Consider the following 20,214-nt stretch of genomic DNA (forward strand, 5'->3'; position numbering starts at 1 on the left):
AAATTTTTGTGGCTCCAAAGTGAGAAATATTTATTTTATAAATAGCGATTTAGCCAAGCTAGAAGACTCATTAATGATGACAGCTATAATTCCTCTAGATACATGTTAGCCTGTTAAATATTCAGTAAAGCTAATAAAGGGGTCAATTCTAATCGCACAGGTGGCCCATTATCCTTAAACATACCGACATTTTTTTATTTTCTTTTGCTGCTCTTTTCTTTGACTCAGCAACAGTTATACTACTAGACCCTAGGGTTCCTTCAGAATTGGCTAGGGGTTCCTTGAGCTGACCTCCCATGTGCATAGTTCCAGGTTCAGCACCACTTGGCAGAGCCAGAGCCATGGCTGTAAGGGTGAATTATGATCTTCAGTGTAAGGAGCATTCTCCCTGACCACCACCAATGGAATGGGAAAATTGTTCCAAGGGTTCCTTTTTGGGTAAAAAGGTTGAGAAAGGCTATTTTAGATATTAGTTTGGTAAATGGGGACTTCACCCTTGAAGCTGAACTCCAAACAGATATAAAAACACCAGTTAATTTCCATCAGTGTAAAGCAGATCATAGATAGATCAAAATTAATCTGGTTTAGCAGTGACCTGCTAAATTTTTATCCATGTGTGGCCACTGCAGTTGAACAAAGGTTGATATACCAATCGACTTCTGTTCAACTGCCCTGTCAGATAAATGCCGCTTGATGAGTGGCTGCAGTGCTGATCTGTGGTTTCTGACAGTGGGGGAGTCTCCGCATACAATGGCGAAGCAGGTAGGATTTCACCCATCCACATTGATTGTGTGGATGGGGGAATCTGTTCAGTTTTTTTTTGTTCAGCCAGTGGGCTGAATAAAAAAAAAACAAAAAAAAAAAAAACAACTATGTGTGGCCTGCTTTAAGTATCTGGATTAGTCTTGATATAAATCTTCTGTTGAGTACAGCAGTCTTACAACAGGAGAGGAAGGGCTAATAATTCAGGCTAGTTCATCCCTGCTGTAATATACATACAAACATGTTGATAGGAGAGAGCAGACTGATAGGTGACTGAGTCATAAAACTGGCAGAACAGAATTGGTTTGTCTGGTAAAGCAATTCACGTATACTGTACAGTATGTTTTTCAACAGTTTTTAGCTGCTTGCCTGGAGTCATTCTGTGAACAAAATGTGTCTCTTCTCCAGTCAGGGAGAGAAGATCACAAGTCCCCACATACCTGTAAGTATAGGGTGTTTCTTAAGGCTCTGGCAGATGAACAGAGTATGGGAAGGGCGAACAACTCTGAGGTGGGGGTTTAAAATAATTTTTTCTCAAACCCTTCAAAAAGAAATACTCATTGATATTCTAATCTTTGCTTGGTAACAAAGAAAATATAAAACTATGCCAATCATGCCAGCCATTATTCTTAGCATTGGTAATAAATGCTATCTGTGATGTCAAAGTACTGGTGAATGTAGTAATACACACTGACGGCTAGCAACAATGAACTACTTCGAGCACCCAATAAGTTCATTGAGAACTAAAAGCTGTAAATGAATGACAAGGCCGGGTGGGCAGAACCCCGCATGGTCACATTTTTTAAAAATTGTGACAGCAAGTGCGGGGAGAAAATCTCCCACTCCATGTCACTCCCTCTCACAATGGGGGGTCCAGGGGCTGCTGCATCTGTAACATGTTACACCCTGAATATGTGTGTAACATGGTACAATAGGTGAGTTTATCCTTTAATGCTTTTTAGAATTATGGGAGTTGAGGCTATTGGTGGGGTTGAATTTTCCAGCCAGTCATCAACTGTTCCTTTTATATAATAGCAGCTCCAGGGGTGTCTTGTCCAAACATTGTATGATGCCAATGTTGTCTTTCATGTAGTTTTTCTCTTGGTTTACTGTTCAGTCTGAGTGGACAGATAGCAGTACAAAACTTTATCTGAAAGTGGCACTGTAGGGCAAATTCGATCTTGAATGCCCTAAAATAGCTGGGAAGGTGTAGTTCACATTATCAGTTCTGCAAGCAATTTCACCGAGTACTAATTGTGTACATGTAATTTCAATTCTGGGCTTATTACCAAAGTGATGTCGTATAGGTATACTTGAATAGTAGTACAGTGCTTCAGGGAATTGTATTGGATCTTGTGGTCATGTAGTTGAATATCCTACATCACCCTCAGTAATAGACCTTGCTTCTGTAACAAAGCTTTATTTTTCATGAATTTACAAAGCTATAGCCATTGTATATTCAATGTAGGAAAAATAGTATGTGAAATTGAAAGTAGGGGGTCATATAAATAAAGTAGACAATCTCATTTTGCAACTATTGAAGATTCTTGGACAACCCAAGAAGCACCAAAGGTCCATCAGAGCTTCCTTGTATAGAGGAGTTGTATGGAGCTGCTCTGTTACCATGCTACGCTAATTTTTTTGGTTATCTCTACATCAGAAGCTGCCATCTGTAGTTAGTTTGAAAGCAAAAACAAAACCTGTAATTGGCCGACAGAGCTGAAACTTGACACCAAATTAGTTTACTTGCTTCCTGATTATATAGATGTCATCTTCTAGAAATGGAGGTTGTGGTGAAATGCAAAGATCTGTTTTGGCCTTTTGAACTATTCCAAATGTTCCAGCAGAGTGCCTGCTCTGTACCTAATGCAGGGTGCAAGAGGCAGTGTACACCGATTTGCATCTACTGAAATGAGTCTACTGCGTTACGTAATGGCAAAATACACTAAGCTCACCTTTGTTACTAATGGCAGATGATGGCAATTCAAATAATTTAATGTCTTCAATGAATACATCTGTGAATGTTCTAATTTATCCAGGTCAAAGCATTCATGTAACTTTCAACTGGACTTGTCTGTAGTGTTTGAAATGTTTCATGATTCATCCATCTACCTTCTTCATCATTAATGAATGTCAGGAACCAACCAACCCCAGCATTCAGTGAATACTCACTACAAGACAAGCCTAAAGAACCCCACCTTCCAAGAGCTGCCGCCCTCCCTCCTGGCCCTTAGAATCCTTAAACACAAGTGGTCTAATACAATCTGTCTGTCAGGAATTCAGTTGGATCTGATTGGAAGCTTAGTGTTAGTCTATTGAGCAAGTGGATGTAAATGAACTTGTATCCCTTTTATATCCAATTATCCCTAAGTCCATCTAGGCTGGAAAAAATATGGAAAAGAATTGCTTCCTTTTTGATTTTCGAACCTAAACATGATGGATTAGAAGTCAGTTTACATCCACCCATAGATCTGACGTGGGAAAAAAATGGAATGGACATGGATATCCCAAAAGTAACATTCTTTATTGGGATGCTCAGACCCCCAAGATGAACATGCAGGTCCTACACACAAAACACACTCCGAAGGAAATGTATAGCAGAGTGCGAGCTTGCTGTATAGTGTTAAATTATGGAGAAAGTGTTTCTTACTGCTGACCACTATAACCCCCCCCCCCCCCCCCAAAAAAAAATCTTATAAAATTTGTATGGGGAACCCCTGTCTCTAGTTAAACAGTTCCAATTTCAGTGATTTCATTCTTGGAAAGTTGGGGGGATGGAGAGGTCTTCTGACGAGCTGTGTGTGTGTGTGTGTGTGTGTGTGTGTGTGTGTGTGTGTGTATATATATATATATATATATATATATATATATATATATATATATATATATATATATATATATATAAAAATTAAACAAACACTTTTGAACCAGGGTATAACATCAAGTCATTTAAACTCCTGGGATAGTGATCTGGTCAGTTAAGTAGCAAAGGGGGTTGTTAATCAGTTTCAGCTGCTTTGGCGTTAAGGAAATGAACAGGTGCACTAGATGGGCAACAATGAGATGACCCCCAAAACAGTCATGGTTTTACAGGTGGAGGCCACTGACTTTTTTGTGTTTACTGATCTTTTCTGACTGTTTTTCACTAGTTTTGTATTTTGGCTAGGGTCAGTGTCACTACTGGTTGCATGAGGCGATACCTAGACCCTACAGAGGTGGCACAGGCTGTCCAACTGCTCCAGGATGGTGCATCAATACGTGCCATTGCCAGAAGGTTTGCTGTGTCTCCCAGCACAGTTTCAAGAGCATGGAGGAGATTCCAGGAGACAGGCAGTTACTCTAGGAGAGCTGGACAGGGCCAGAGTTGGTCCTTAACCCATCAGCAGGACCGGTATCTACTCCTTTGTGCAACAAGGAACAGGATGAGCACTGGCAGAGCCCTACAAAATGACCTCCAGAAGGCCACGGGTGTGAAGGTCTCTGACCAAACAATCAGAAACTGACTTCATAAGGGTGGCCTGAGGGCCCAGCATCCTCTAGTGGGCCCTGTGCTCACTGCCAGACACCGTAGAGCTTGATTGGCATTTGCCATTGAACACCAGAATTGGCAGGTCTGCCACTGGCACCCTGTGCTTTTCACAGATGAGAGCAGGTTCACCCTGAGCACATGTAACAGACATGAAAGGGTCTGGAGAAGCCGTGGAGAACATTATGCTGCCTGTAACATCGTTCAGCATGACCGTTTTGGTGGTAGGTCAGTGATGGTCTGGGGAGGCATATGCATGGAGGGATGCACAGACCTCTACAGGCTAGACAATGGCACCCTGATTAACACTAGGTATCAGGATGAAATCCTTGGACCCATTGTCGGACCCTACACTGGTGCAGTGGGTCCTGGGCTCCTCCTGGTGCATGACAATGCCTGGCCTCATGTGGCGAAAGTATGCATGCAGTTCCTGGAGGATGAAGAAATTGATACCATTGAATGCCCCCCATGTTTGCCTGACCTAAATCCAATAGAACACCTCTGGGATATCATGTTTCGGTCCATGTGACACCACCAGATTGCACCTCAGTCTGTCCAGGAGCTCAGATATGCCCTGGTCCAGATCTGGGAGGAAATACCCCAGGACACCATCTGTCGTTTCATTAGGAGCATGCCCCGACATCGGGCATACATACAAGCACATGGGGGCCATACAGACTACTGAGTACCATTTTGAGTTGCTGCAATGAAATTTCAGCACAATGGACTAGCCTGCTGAATCATTTTTTCACTTAGATTTTTGGGGTGTCTTTGCATTCAGTCCTCTGTAGGTTGCTGATTTTCATTTCCATCAAACGATGGGGCATCCTTACATTCCTAACACATTATCTAGTCCATATCAGTATAGAGATCCAGCATGATATTTTTCCCATGTGGATTTTTTTTCTTAATGATTTTTATTAAGTTTTAAATTACTTTGTGCAGACCTGGGGGCTTAGTCCTAAATGAGGTGACCTTCCATTTTCAAGGTCTACTTAATCTTGGCTTCACTTTTGTCATTGTTGGAAAATTTCTGCCTTGCCTCTTCTCTTGAGAAGGCTCCCTTGGGTTATTAGCCTAGATTATTTTGTGTAGGTGTTTATGCTTTCAATGTTCAACTTCTTCTAGATTTTCCTAAAGAAATTCATCTTTGTAGTACACCTTAATAGAAAGAAGCCCGAGGTTGGTAATATTCTATAGACGAAGTGTCTGCTACTAAGTAATTTTTACAAAAGTACAAAGAGTCTGTTAAGGCTTTTATCAATGTAATGGTTATAGGAATCTCACATTAATTGCATGAGATGCAGTGAACAATTAGCTGTTGGGTTAAATGAGGTGATGATATGGGTAAAGTAGCTGGTAAACGTTTTATAATTATGTTGAATGGAAGCTACATGGGGAGAAAACAGCAGGGTCAGTACCTGTATTTATAGAGGCAATGAAAAGCCACTCATTGGAAGGATGTTTAAATAAAAGGAAATCAGGCAAGTCACTGAAATCAGACTATTTACACAGCGGAAAAGACTGCAGTCAAAGGCGCCTGGGAAAAAAAAAGAAACCAAATATAAAGTTGAGGTCTCTAGCTGAACGCAATAGGCTTTGAAACAACTGGGGTTAACAAGTTACAAGTTGTGTATATTCCAAGCAGGAGCTTCCACACAGGATACAAATGTTTTGATCATAGGCCATTCTTTTTAACACAGCAGGATTATTGTCTCTGATCTCCTTTTGATTGGTAGCTTTGGAGGAAATAGCAGGGGACCTGTCCTGTTTGATGAGTCGCAGGTTTGTGTATGACTTATGAGCGTTCCTGCAGGGACACTGCTGTCTCAGATGACAGCAACACTGGTGACAAGTCCTATTCTCCACTTTTTGTTCCACAACAAACAGTCCATCCTGGGAGAAGTGGTATGATTGAAGAATGGTATACGTAGCACAGCCCTCAATGATGAGTATGTCCTACAACAGTTTAAAAAATAAATAAATAAACCACCTATGCTTTGTTTTTTATATCAGATATATAATCCAACAGAAAGTGTAAAAAACTGATATATTAATGAATCTCTTTACTGGAGCACACCTATAATGTTTTTGAGATCTTAAGTATTACAGACCTCTGATTTCCTGGGGATGGTTGCATGTAGCATGTCCTAGTTCTTCCTATAGCACATCGCAGGCAAGAAGAATTGGTTACAGCAGTCATTTTGATATGGTATACAGTATGGAATTGATTTACTAAAACTGGAGAATGCAAAATCTGGCGCAGCTCTGCTTACAAACCAATCGGCTTCCAGTTTTTTGGGGTTTTTTTGCCATAACTTAATTGAAGAAGCTGAAATTAGAAGCTGATTGGCTGCCATGCACAGCTGCACCAGATTTTGCACTCGCCAGTTTCAGTAAATCGTGTCAGTAGCATGTCCAGTGCTGTTCAAATCTAAGGTTCATGGTAACCAGTGCTAGTAAAAATTACAGCTGATGGCTTAACTTTTACAGCCTGCATGACCCTGATTAAAGGGGAACTCTGCTCCAGAAGCCCTACCCAGAAAAAGGTAAATAGAGGGCAAAGGACCTGTCATTAGTATTGCCCGTGCTGTTCCTGCAGCTGATCTTTTTCCCATTACCAACTTACCATGCCTTGTTCTGCACTGTGTCTGTGTGAATACGGCCAGCTTCGCAGAGGCAGGGCTTTGATTGTGCATGTCAGTGCTTCCTGAGACTGGCAGTCAGAGGCAAGAGATCCTTAGATCCCACACTGCAGATACACAGGAATCCGTTGACACAACTGGGCCCCTTCACATTCCAGTAAGTACACTATTTTCCAGGGGGAATTCCAGACAAAAAGGTACTTTTTTTTTTTTTCTGGTTACCTCTTGTGCACAATTAACACTCCTAGATGTATAACATCATAAATCTTTTTACTTTTTTTAGTTTTGCTCCACCTTAAAATGTTTAACTTCAAGAAACGTCTATCCCTTATCTGCACATTCCAGGTCAGGTTTCATCCGGCCATTTCAATAGGCATTTTTTCATATATATTCTATTTTATTTGGCTTTTCATAGTACTGCGCTATTTTATTTGCTTTGCACAGTAGATGAAAACAGACTTTATCATTATTCTCAACCTTACATTCCTGCCATGTGTGGGCCATGCCAAGACTTCCACACACCCAGTCCAGTCTGACACAACCTTTGACCCAACTAAGAATGAAATAACAATATGCGGCGTTGATCTGATCACTGGCATGCTTACAGGCTGCTCCCTGCCTATCCCTATTGTTTTAGTCATCTTATGTTTCCTTTTAAATTGGCCTGTTTTATTAGCTAGTGTGAATTCTGGGGGAAAAATTTGCCTGGTCCACATTGACAGTAATGATGTATAATGGTTAATGTTGTTGGACAACCTCCTGGTTTAAGGTACTAATAAAAATTGGGCGTTTTGTTATGATCTAATCGCATACTCATGAATGCACATTGTGTAATAGTTTGCTTCTGTATGTGTCTCCAGAACCTCAAAGGTTCTATCTGATGGAAGACACCCAAAGATTTACAACCTGCCAGTTACGCTTTTGCCTAAAGATGTCTGCCATGCCTTATAAACTGCCCAGCTTTCATCTAGTCCTGCTAATACTGGACTTGCTGGATTGCAGGAGTTTGAGGCCAAAATGTTTGTGATCCTTGCCATTTTATCATTGGTTAACAAATAAATTACATTATAGGAATGTATTCCCAGTCTGTGGTCATGATACAGCAAGGCTCTGGAGACAAACACCATTTCTAAAGGGTAAAATCAAAATGTCATGGTCAGCACAGACAACTCCGCCCAGGATTCTTCCTCTAACATGCTTTGCCCCTTGCTGGGGCACAATTGTAGGCTTTGATTTTACTTGCTGACAATGTTTGTGTCCTGAAAACTACTGCAGTCGCCACATCTTAGGACCGGTAAGATGCAATATATGCCTTTTTCTTTTTTTTTTTTTTTTCCATTTTAGATCTCCTTTAACGTCTGGAATAAATGTATAGCAGTAGCATTGATCAGTTCTGCAATCTGTGTTGGTTATGGTACCGCACACAGCAAATGAACAGTCCCTCACTGAACCATCCTATGCATTGTGACGCTGCTCAGTGCACTTTTGATTCTTTGACTATGCTTCCTTTTTGCCTCCCTTCTCTTAGCTGAATTTCTGATAAATCATCAGCCCAGTATGCCTGACTGTTTTGCACTGACTATTATTGCTCTATGGCAAAACAGATGTAGGGCAACGTGGTCGTTGATTTACCAAGCTTAATGAGGTAATGCTCTGCTGGCTTCCATCATCCAATCATGTGCAAGCCAAAATATTTTTTTTTCCCTTGCACATGATCTGGGTTCCTTTTGCAAAGTGAACTTTCACCACAGTTGCTAAGGTAAGGAACAATTTACTTGCAAAGTGCAAATTCCCTTGCCTATTTGCCCTTGGTAAATCAACCCAATGGATTAGAATGTTTGGCGAAGTGTAAATGTTGAATAAAAGATAAGTATAGCCAAAGCTTTTTTTTGTCATACTCGTCTTCTGGGTGACAGTAGTACACTTTCTTTTGCATTCCTGTGACCTAGAACCTGCAAACAGAGGGCTAAAGCCCGCTGTCGGCTGATGTCACAGAGGTGTTCTGGGCTCTGGAAGGATCCGGACAATGTTGAGATCCACCCAGATGCCTGATCAGCAGCTGACAACCTGAGCCAGCTGACCTCTTCCCCTTCTTCTGTCCAGGAATCCAGTGAGCGCTGGAGGGCAAAGCCTAGGTCCTCATGCACACTGGAAGTTTTGATACTGGTACCATTAGCTGTGTAAAGTCATGTTAAAAACGTGAAACAAATAGTGCAGCGCTCATAGGAATAATCTATATAATAAATAACTAATATAAGGTGTAATTCATAACAGTTAATAATAATAGTTATGAATTACACCTTATATTCGTTATTTATTATATAGATTTTTCCTATGAGCGCTGCACTATTTGTTTAATGTTTGACACTGTTTAGGTATCAGTTTTTCTGAGTGTTGTCAGCTTCAGGTTAGGCACACTTCCATTCATAGCGCAGGAGGACCTTGATCCTATGTTAAAAACGTGAGGTTTTTTTAGCATTTTTGCATTAGCGTTTAGCAGTGTTTTGCTGGGTTTTCCCGCGTTTGCATTTTTATTTACCTAAAAAAAATGTTTTTGTTAAAAAAAAAAAAAAAAAAAGTCCAAAAACGCCGGTTTGCAGCGGTTTACTGTGTTTTTCAGCATTAGAGCGTTTTACAGCTAAAAAACTCCTCTACAAACCCACTAGTCCTGGAGGGTTTTTCCAGCCAAAAAACGTTCTAGCCAAAAAAACGTTGATTACAGTCTGTGTACATGGACACATAGGATAACATGCTGGGGGGTTTACTAGCTGTATAAAAAACCGTCAAAAGCCAAAAACAGCAACTGTAAAAACGTAAAGTGTGCCTGAGGACTAAAGCAGTGACTGAGAACTAAGCGATTAACGGTGATGTGATCGCTCAGTTCTCAGGCTTCGAGCCAGGGGAGGGCAGTTGCAGCATCACACTAATGCCGCAGTAGTGTGGCGAGTATGTATGTTTATTTTTTTAGATTCCCATACGTCTCCTTTACATTATAAGCCTGGTAATACAGGATTACAGTCATACAGTTGCTTCTGTAAATGAACCAGAAATTCGTTTTCAGCAGCTAGAAGAGTCTATAAAACATAAATAGTTGCCATGGCATCCTGTATAGCTTTGTTCTTTGCCTTGTTACTCAGTAAAGTGGATCATGCACAGATGGTGATTGTTGTTTTATCAGAAAGTTTTAACCATTGTCATGATGCAAGCTCTTCATATATTGGTCGTAGGAGACCTGTTATGTATTTTTCTGCTGATTGAGCAATGTTTAGCCAGCACTGTACTATTAGGAAATTCTGCGATCTACACGCAAAACTGCAAGTACTTGAATTATGACACAAGGCACCAACATATATCTTGGAAGTGTTGTTGAGGCCATAGATGAGTCCACGAGACCCCCAACTCAACATCTTACCGCAAAACTTAAGCAGGCATTATGCTGTTTGGGTCCTAGAAAGCAGTAATGGGCAGTTTTGACTGTGTTAAGTGCTTGCTATCAACACATACACCGATCAGCCATAACTTTGACACTGACAGGTTAAGTGAATAACATTGATTATCTCAGCATCTGAAAGTCAGTGGTATATATTCTGCAGCGAGTAAACATGCTGTCCCTGAAGCTAATGTGTTGAAAGCAGGAAAAATGGACATCGCAGTTTGTTGTGTATCAGACTGTGTGTGTCTGTAGACCAGTCATGGTGCTCATGCTGAGCCATGTCCACAGCCAAAAGGGCCTACAATGGGCATGTGAGCGTCAGAACTGGACTGGAGCTGGAAGAGTGTGGATTCTTTGTGGATGGCCAGGCGCTTATGCATTGCTTACCTGGGGAAGAGATGGCACCAGTATGCAGTATGGGAAGGATGCAAGCTGGCAGAAGGCAGTGTCATGCTTTGGGAAATGTTCTGCTAGGAAATGTTGGGTCCTGCCATTCATGTGGATGTTTTTGACACGTACCACCTACCTAAACATTGTTGCTGACCAAGAACACCCCTTCATGAAAAACTATATTCCCTAATGGCAGTGGTCTCTTTCAGCAAAATAACATGACCTTCTACACTGCAAAAATCATTCAAGAATGGTTTGAGGAAAACAACAAGGAGTTTAAAGTTTTAACTTGGCCTCCAAATACTGCGGATCTTAGTCCAATCGAACATCCATGGAATGTACTGGAAAAATTCCAATCCATGGAGGCCCCACCTCACAGCTTACAAGGACCTAAATGATCTTCTACTGACAGCTTGGTATCAGATACCAAAGCATACCTCCAGAGGCCTAGTTGCATCCATGGCTTGATGGGTCAGGGCTGTTTTGATGGCGAAAGGGGGACCTACTCAATATTGGGGGGGGGGGGGGGTCACAAAAGGTTTATGGCTGATTGGTCTATATGTTCTAGCTTAGTTTCTATCCCAGAGATGATTATTTTGTATTCTTCCAGTTTCAGCCCAGTCTTGGCATTGTACTGTTAAGGGCACAGGGGTTCCAGCAGTGTGACAACTGAAGCAATGATAAACAGATTTCTTACTTTGCATCATTCTTGGTGAATAACTGCATTATTACTAATATTCTTAGAACATTGTTGGAATGAGTAGCATAGCTAGCATGCCAAAAACATTTTTCTGTTACCTGAATATTCATAAGGTACATACACATTTTTTTTTTTTATTTAAATTCATAGCATTGTTAAGTGTGTGAGCTGCATAACCCAGATAGTTTTATATATTACTTCTCTCCTTCTGAATTGCTAGTCTTTATATTCTTTTGTATTCAGCAATATATTGTTCCTCAAAAAATGGCAAACGTCCAAACAATTGATGTGAGAACACCAAGAGTTAGAAGTGCTTTTTAGGCACGATAATTAGCTATGGATCTTTACACTCAGTCTGATGATGTTTTCTTGGACAAGACTTGAAGTTCCGGTTGGTTCAGGATGCTCTACCACTTTATTTAGTTGCTGTGAGCCACATCTTCATTTCTTCTGCTCCAGATATCAAAGACCTGTCTTTCTTTTTATTACCTATAATTTGCTTTAGTTTACTCTTAAGCAATCAGAACTTGACCTGTTCCATCAGCAGAATTTACCAAGTGCTGTGTAACATGAGGGTCTACCATATAGGATACAGTTTGAATAGTTTGCATTGGTACGCCATAACTCGGCATAGCAAATTTGGGTTGACAGTGAAAATTGTGTGGCTGACTTTGCTGTCCTACTTTAACTAGTCTTCCCATAGCCATTTATTGAGCGAAAGAACTTTTAGTTTATGAAAAAATACAAATTTATGTGAAAATTGTTCATGTATTCTTCAGGATTATTTTGTTTGCACATGTTTAGATGGATGACTGACCTTAGATGTAGAAGAGCCTGAGTTACCTCTGTGTTCTCTATGTGGCCGATACATGATAATACAGTGAGGGAGAATAGAGAAAGTATATTCTAAGTAAAGACGTAGGTAATTCCATTTTGGTGGAAGGAAATAAAATTGCTTGATTCCCTTCCGCAATACTATTGTGTTCTGCCAGAATGTTACCTGGCAGAACACAATGATTACTGCTAGCAGCTATAGTCAACAGCTGTAATTGCATGTAAAAAAATCAGACAGGCCGGTTGTATCCAAGTTGATTGATGGATCGACTTGGGTACAACAAGCCTTGCCCCTAGATGGATCAAATTTCGGCCCATCCCTTCTGAACCGGTTAAGATTCGATCCATCTGTGCCCAGCTTAAGTCTACTAGACTAATTCCGTAAAGCAGTGCAAAGAGCATGGATGATGAGCATATGTAGCAACCAAGCAGATTTTTTTTGCATTAGATAAGTGAAGTAAGATTTCTCATAGGTTGCTGCACTTTCCACATATTCAGTGCTTTTGGAGATGTATTATTGAAAGTTCACAGGTTTCTGATATTCATTGAGGACTACGTTTTTATGTTTTTGATTTGTGTTTGCAGGTTGAAAATATCCTACTTCATGACCGTGGTCACTACGTCCTGTGCGACTTTGGAAGTGCAACAAATAAATGTCAAAACCCCCAGACTGAAGGTGTCACTGCTGTGGAGGATGAAATCAAAAAGTATGTTCAAGATGACTGCATTTATTCAAATAGATTTATGTAATAACATAGGCCTTGCAACTTGGGCACTCACTAAATACAATTTCTGACAGTTGGCACTATTTAAATGTCTGGTAACATTTCAGTCATGTGAGAACTTTGCAATTCACCTTTATTGGCACCCAATGGCTGCTGTAGCTATGCTGCAGTTCTGCTTATATCAGAAATGACATGAGAATCTGGTGACATTTAATGCATATACTGATGTTTCTTGTAAAATCATTTGCCCTTTTCATCTGGTATGAATTGTCAGGCAGAGAGAGCAATATATATTTTGGCAGGTATATGAACATGGGGGTAGATTTACGAAAATTGTTGCATTCAGAATCTGGATTAGCTGTGCACGGTAGCCAATCCGCTTCTAACTTCTGCTTGTTCAATTAATCTTTGACAATAAAACCTGGAAGCTGATTGGTTTCTATGCCGAGCTGTACCAAATTTTGCACTCTGCAGTTTTAGTAAATAACCCTCAAGGTATTTGTTCGCTACATGTTCGCAATCAGCCATGTGCTGTGGTCCATGCCAACATTTTAACTTTTTCCATTGTGTAGATCTATACTAGTCAGAATCTTAATATTACTTCTTAGGTCTACAATGTCATAGACACCTTATGGGGGCTGCAAGTACCTGCACGTGTCTTCTAATCTGTTATCTCTGTGGATAAGGGAGACCTTTGATCAGATTCTTCTTATTCTCTTCAGGTTAAGGCTATGTCCCACCGCTTTGATGCTAAGCTTCACCACCTAGTCATTACACTGTCAAATGTCAGTGCCTCTGTTGGCTCCTGAGGTTCTAGAATTGGACTGTTGAATAACAGGCAAGGGGCTGAATCTTGACTTGGGAGATCGGTGAAGAGCATGTTTATACAGCCTAGGCCATGGATCTGGGGTTCCCCAAACACAAGCAACTGATTTGGAGACAAGAGAAGGCACTTGCTTTAGCAGTATTGCTTTATACAGTGGATACAAAAAGTCTACACCCCTGTTAAAATGTCAGATTGCTGTAATGTAAAAAAATGAGACAAAGATAAATCAATTCAGAACTTTTTCCACCTTTAACCTCCCTGGCGGTATTCCCGAGTGTAGCTCGGGGTTAATTATCAGTGCCAAAAGCGGTAACCCCGAGCTACACTCAGGATTACCCTGCAGCGTTGCTCTGGGATTCCCTCGATCACTTACCTTGTCCTGCGCTTCCGTGATGTGTTCCCTGCAGCGTCCCCGGCCTTCTCCTCCGGCTGATGCTGGAACCGGCGGGAAATTTAAAGATTTTAAAAAGTGACATTCACTAATGCACTAAAATCACATAGTAAAACATTACTGTTTTCAAAGCATTTTACATACATTTTGTCCCTACTGCTTTGTCCTGTGCCCTGCCTGCATTTTTACCGTTCTTTCTACCCGGAAACTGAGAAATGTCCATGGCGTCCAAAAAGCGTCCCTTTAGGTCAAAAGCAGTTTTAGACCAGCTAGAGAACAGCGATAGTAAATCAGAACAACTTGCAGAATTGAGTGATGATTCGTGGGGAAATTGGTCATCAGACACTGAAAATGATTTTGCGACTAAGCTCAATGATGTGCGAACTTGGCGCTATGCTTCAGATTTCAGTGTTTTTGGTTTGATTTTATTGAATTTTATTTATTATTATTATATTATTTTTTATGATTATTTATTATATTATAATTTATGATTTCGTGTTTAAAATTTTATCATACCCGGGATGTTTTCTAGACTCTTGTTCGGGCAGATTTCAGTTATTCCTAAAAATTACAGGCCTACAATAAAAAAAACAACATATTTTCATGCAAAAAAAGTACCGCTTTCAGCACAGAAATACTGACATAATCAAACCGCTAGGGAGGTTAATGTAACCTATATACTGTACAACTCAGTTGAACAACAAACTGAAATCTTTTAGGGGGGGAAGTAAACAAACTAAAGTAATGTGGTTGCATAAGTGTGCACACCCTCTAACAACTGGGGATGTAGCTGTGTTCAGAATTAAGCAATCACATTGAAAATCATGGTAAATAGGAGTCAGTGCACACCTGCCATCATTTAAAGTGTCTTTGATTAAACCTAACACTTTAACAGGGGTGTGTAGACTTTTTATATCCTCTGTACACTGTGTTGATTGGGCAGGTTCACATTACAGACAACTGAGATCCTACAACTAACACTGCAGCATACTATCAGTATCAGTATGGTAGAGGTGCCTGCGCTGAATAGATGTGTTAAAACCAAAAACATATTGTGCTGTGTGGACAAATTGTTGCACAGTTAGAATGTCACAGTCTTCCTTTATTGCTGGACATCTTAAAGCTCCATCTTTTTGTTACTCTTTTTTTTAAGTTCGTTTTGGACAGTGGGGAAGGAAAATAATTTTTGTTTGGTTCTACTGTGTGTTTAATACTATTAGAGAGCTTTACCCGGCTTCCTCTCTGACAAGAAAATGAGGGTAACTCATAGCATGTGCTGTAACCTCATACCTTTTTTATCCCTCTCAAATGGGGAAGGAATAGAACTTTATCAGGTTACTATTACAGTTGGTGTATTCCATTCCTAGTAATGCCATATTTCTCATTTTTTTGTCCTGCTGTCACATGTTGTCACAAGGTCTATTCTCATGCACAGCCTTTGAAGCACCTTTTATAGAGGTTGACTGTCTGCATATGTTTTTTTTTTTCCTAGAATTTATTACATTTCTTCAACATGGAAATACAACGGGTAACGATATGTAAGGCAGCAACCAGTCAAATTTAATTTAGTGCAGTCAGCTCAGGTGTTATTTCTGATTCGTTGCTGTGGGTTATTGCTCATTGCACATCAGTACATTGTTTGTTTGTTTTTTTTTAAATGTACCATTTTTTAGTATGTGGTTTGTGGTGGGTTCTGTAGTGGTCAGCAGCCTAGTCCTAGATACGTGGTTTAGACTGTAGTTATTCCCAGCAATGAGGTAGCATCCTTTCTCATCGCTTTTCAACATTGGTGAACTCTTAAAATAACTTTCCAGGCATTGCTAATTACTATATTTACACCTCCTAGAACACTAGTATGTGGGGAATCTTCCCAAGGAGACAACATGTGTGAGGAGCATTCCCCCCCCCATACAAATGGCTAATAAGGTCATTGTTGTTAGCTGTTACTTATCCCCTAACAACCTCTGAAGGCACCTTTGAGCCATTTCAGGGTGATGCTTTTTTTGCTGCACTTTTAGCTGTCTAAAAGCAGAAAACAACACAATATAAATCTCCTTTTATGTCCTGTGTAACTCTTCACATTACCCTAGGTTTACATCTGTGCGGGTGGTGCTGCTGCGGATCCGCATGAAAATCTGTGCAGCTGCACCACCCGCACAGAGAAATGCAGACCCGCGGGCGGGTGCCATTAGTTCTAATGGCACGCCACCCGCACTGGGAAATGCAACCGTATTGGGAACCAAGGTTCCCGTGCGGGCTGCGTTTTCCAAAGAAGTGCAGTGTCTTCTTCCCTGTGTGTCACTAGCACAGGAGTCCATTCAAATAGATGTGAACCGGGGGTCAGTGTGGTGCGTTGTGAAAGGTCTTGCATGCTGCAAAATTGGTGCCCTGTATAAAAAGCACACCAAAATGTATCCTCCTATTGAAATAAATGGAAAACCTTTCAAAAATGAACCACAGTTGCTTTTTTGGTGTGCTTTTTGAGTCACATGTCCATTTATCAGTAAAGTAACTAGAAAACACATCAAAAACGTGATATGAATTTTTGCTAGCATTGCACCCAAACCAGTATTGTTGCCGATACTAAGCATTTGTAGGAATACTTGTGCAAATGCTCTGATTCTAAAACGGATACTTTCAAGTCTGCCGACTGTAACTGCTGTATTTATGGAGAGAGACGTAGGAGGGCGCCTTTTGGATGTCTGACATCACACACCTCAATCAGGGTGTGGCAGTGTGAGACCTGACATCCGGACCACAGAAGCTCTGGCAAGTGCTCCACCACTACACCTCCAGGGCAGAGGCAGGTGAGCTGGGTGTTGTGTAAAAAAAAAAAAATAAATGCATCCAAGGACAATGATTAATTTTGTTTGCTGGCCTACCACTACACCACCAGGGCAGAGGCACAGCAAATAAGTGTAGTGAAATCAGTTAAAAAAAAGTTTTAAATTTAATTTGTAAATAAATACATAAATTCAGAGATGCTATGCATGGATACCTTTCATATCTTGCTGTTAGGATAAATGTAGAGTTGAGCAGATAGTTTAATAAATCCAAATCACTTTCACTTCTGCAAAACGCATTAGAGGTGTGGTTTGGAAAGCTCATTTTAAAGCTTCGAAAATGATTTATTATGCAGTCCCTAAACACAATTCCTCAATGTTGGTTTTTACTAAATGCATTTCCATGTGAGCCATTTTTCCTGAGAATGATATCCTGCTGGGTGTTGTGCTAAAATGTGTGGGGTAGGTCAGCATTGTTCACTCTTGTGGAACCAGTGAGACATTTTATTTGGCAGCTACTATTCTTATGGAGTTTTCTATTTTGATTTGCAGTTAGTGCTGTAGTGGAGGAAGCTATACTACGTATCTGTCCATGTGCAGATGATGGCCATTTACGGTCAATGGTGGTGTGACAGCAGCTGTATCATATGATATGAGTGATGCTTAAAGCAGAAATCTGGGCAATTTTTTTTTTTTGGTACCATGCAGTGGGGTTGTGCCCGCACTGCGATGGGCCATCTGCTTGTTTTTGTCTAGGGGTCATAAGAGTGAAGATATACTTACCGGATCCACTGATTCTTGGAGTGCAAGACCGGTCCCTGCCACTTCTCCCCCCCACTTGCACACTAGCGGTCTTGTGAATGGACTGTTTCTGAGATCATCACGCCCATGGGCGTGAGAACGTCAGGAATAGTCCACCTCTGGACGTGGGGGACCGTGGTTTCCAGAGGATTGGAGGACGGGGTAAGTATAGCTTTTCCACTAAACCCCTGCCAAAACAGGCAGTTTTCCCATGCAGTGCGGGCACAGCCCCACTGCATGGGAAAGTAACAATTTTACATGGAGTTCTGCGTTAAAACTAGCATTGCTCTAGCTGTTTTACCATTCAGCAAGAGGTAAATTCCTCAGAGGTTGAGTATTAAAACCAGCAGAACCTTTTATAAAGCAGCAGTTGTACCAACGGAAATGTGTTTTCTTCCTGACAGCAATCAAGTGTTTCCCAAATGTGGTTTTTGCCATGTCTGAGTGTGACTTGGAAACTTGGCAGGATAAATTTATATCCTCTTCAGTTATATCTTTCAGCAGTGCCTCTCTCCTCTTCCATGTATATCCTCTTGTTTTCCATGATTGCCCGCAGTTGACTGCCACACCACCCTATGAATGTATCTGTTTTATTACACTACTACTCTCAAAATGGCCAATTCTTGGCCCTGCTGTGTTGATCCATGGCATCAGTGGTATATACACCCCACAGTGGTGATTTTGGAAAAAAACTGGTACAGGGCCAGTGTCAGCAGGTTTCAATGGGCAAATGCAGAATACTTTTGACATCAGTCCTAGACACTTTTAAGAACATTCAGAATTCATTGCAGATGTAGTTAATTTGCAGATGACCTGCTTCAGCTAAATTGTATAGTGAGAGAAGCCATTTGTAAGCAACCAAAAGCTCATCAACAGACCTAAATTAAAAAAAAAAAAAAAAAAAAATGTTGCTAAAAAATATTTTTACACACATTTATGATGATATATAGGGGTAGTTACTGTGAAACACCATCTCCAGCTATTTTTTTTTCTTTCAATATGTTTTTTTTTTTTTTTTTTCTTAGTACATAAAAACAGGTACGTTGTTCCTCGAAAAAAGACTGAACACAAGAAAAAGCCATAAGGCTCAACATGACATATATACATGGAAAGTTGTTTTCCGGATAGCAGCATACAATACAGCAACCTGATACCGTATACTTTATAATCTCAATGAATCAATAAGGGTGAACTGCGCAGTGCATTAATGAGCAGGTTACAAAGAACGTGCAGTCTATGCCCAAGAAAGCTCCAGTGCTCAACAGTCAGCTGCTCATTATCCAATCTATTAAATATAAAAACAAAAAACATAGATGGTAATTGGAGAAAAGATAGGAAGAAGAAAGAGAAAAGAATATACCTAGGGCACTCGACAGATTGATGAAGTGGTTGCCTGAGATGGAGTAATTGACATGTTCACATAGCTAGCCTATATTTTTGTTGCTTTTCATTGGCAATGCTCGCAGTTTTCTCATGGATCATAATCCGGGAAATCTTATGCTTTGTTTCAAAGAGACTGAGGGTTTTTTCCATGCTTCTGCGATTGTGATTTTGGCAGCCAATATAACAAAAAAAGCACAGTCGTTGGGAAGTACAAGAAATTCCCAGTGGGGGTTCATTCGGTAATGCTATTTGAGGTTGTTGAAAGATAGAGACCAGTCACTCGGTGGAGCAAGGAAAAAACCCTATTCCAGAATTCCTTGATCTTTGCACACTTCTACCGTAGGTGAAGGATAGTGCCCTGCAGGGAGCATCCTCTGAAACAATCTGGTGATGGATTTGGGTACATCATAGCAAAACAAGAAGGGACCAAATACCATGCAGTTAAAGCCTTAAAGTGACACTAAAGCATTTGTTTTTTTGTTCTGAAAGAGCAAACATGTTTATACTTACCTGCTCTGTGCAGTAGTTTTCAACAGAACAGCCCGATTCTCTTTTTTTTTTGGGTCCCCACCGGGGCTCCTGGCTCCTCCCCATTCTGCAGTGCACTCAGGGAAAGCCGCTCGCCCTGGGGGCACCGCTGCATGCTAGTCCCTGAGCTGCTGCTCTATGCGTCCGTAAGACTGATTGGCCCTGCCCCTGCTTTCTCCTCATTGGCTCACTGGCTGTAATTAACCATTGACTCCCGCTGCTGTCTCAGCCAATGTGGAGGAAGAGTCCCCAGACAGCAGAGGCTGTTGAGAGCGTCTCTGGATCGGAGGGGTATCAGGTAAGGACTGGGGGTCTTGTGGACTGCTGTTCTAAAAGGCTCAAGGTAAAAACCTTGAGCCTTTTAGAACCACTTTAGGATTTGGCTTCTATCAAAAAAATGTTTACATCCTTCAATTTCTTTTTTTTTTGTTTTTTTTTGTTTTTTTTTGTTTTTTGTTTTTTGTTTTTTGTTTTTTTATGCTGACTG

General features: G+C 40.7%; 1 protein-coding gene across 8 annotated transcripts in view; it reads left to right on the forward strand.

Annotated features, from left to right (window-relative positions):
• The window catches only part of AAK1 (AP2 associated kinase 1), a 160,539-nt gene that overhangs the window by 85,619 nt on the left and 54,706 nt on the right, over positions 1-20,214 (forward strand). For all 8 annotated transcript variants that reach the window (XM_089687204.1, XM_089687196.1, XM_089687199.1 and 5 more), the window contains exon 5: positions 12,876-12,997. In XM_089687204.1, the coding sequence (XP_089543330.1) occupies positions 12,876-12,997 (122 nt within the window). The remainder of the gene's footprint in view (positions 1-12,875; positions 12,998-20,214) is intronic.

The sequence above is a fragment of the Staurois parvus genome, unplaced genomic scaffold (assembly GCF_062004578.1).
Source record: "Staurois parvus isolate SC_StPar_1 unplaced genomic scaffold, SC_StPar_1.0 ptg000420l, whole genome shotgun sequence".
NCBI lineage: Eukaryota > Metazoa > Chordata > Amphibia > Anura > Ranidae > Staurois > Staurois parvus.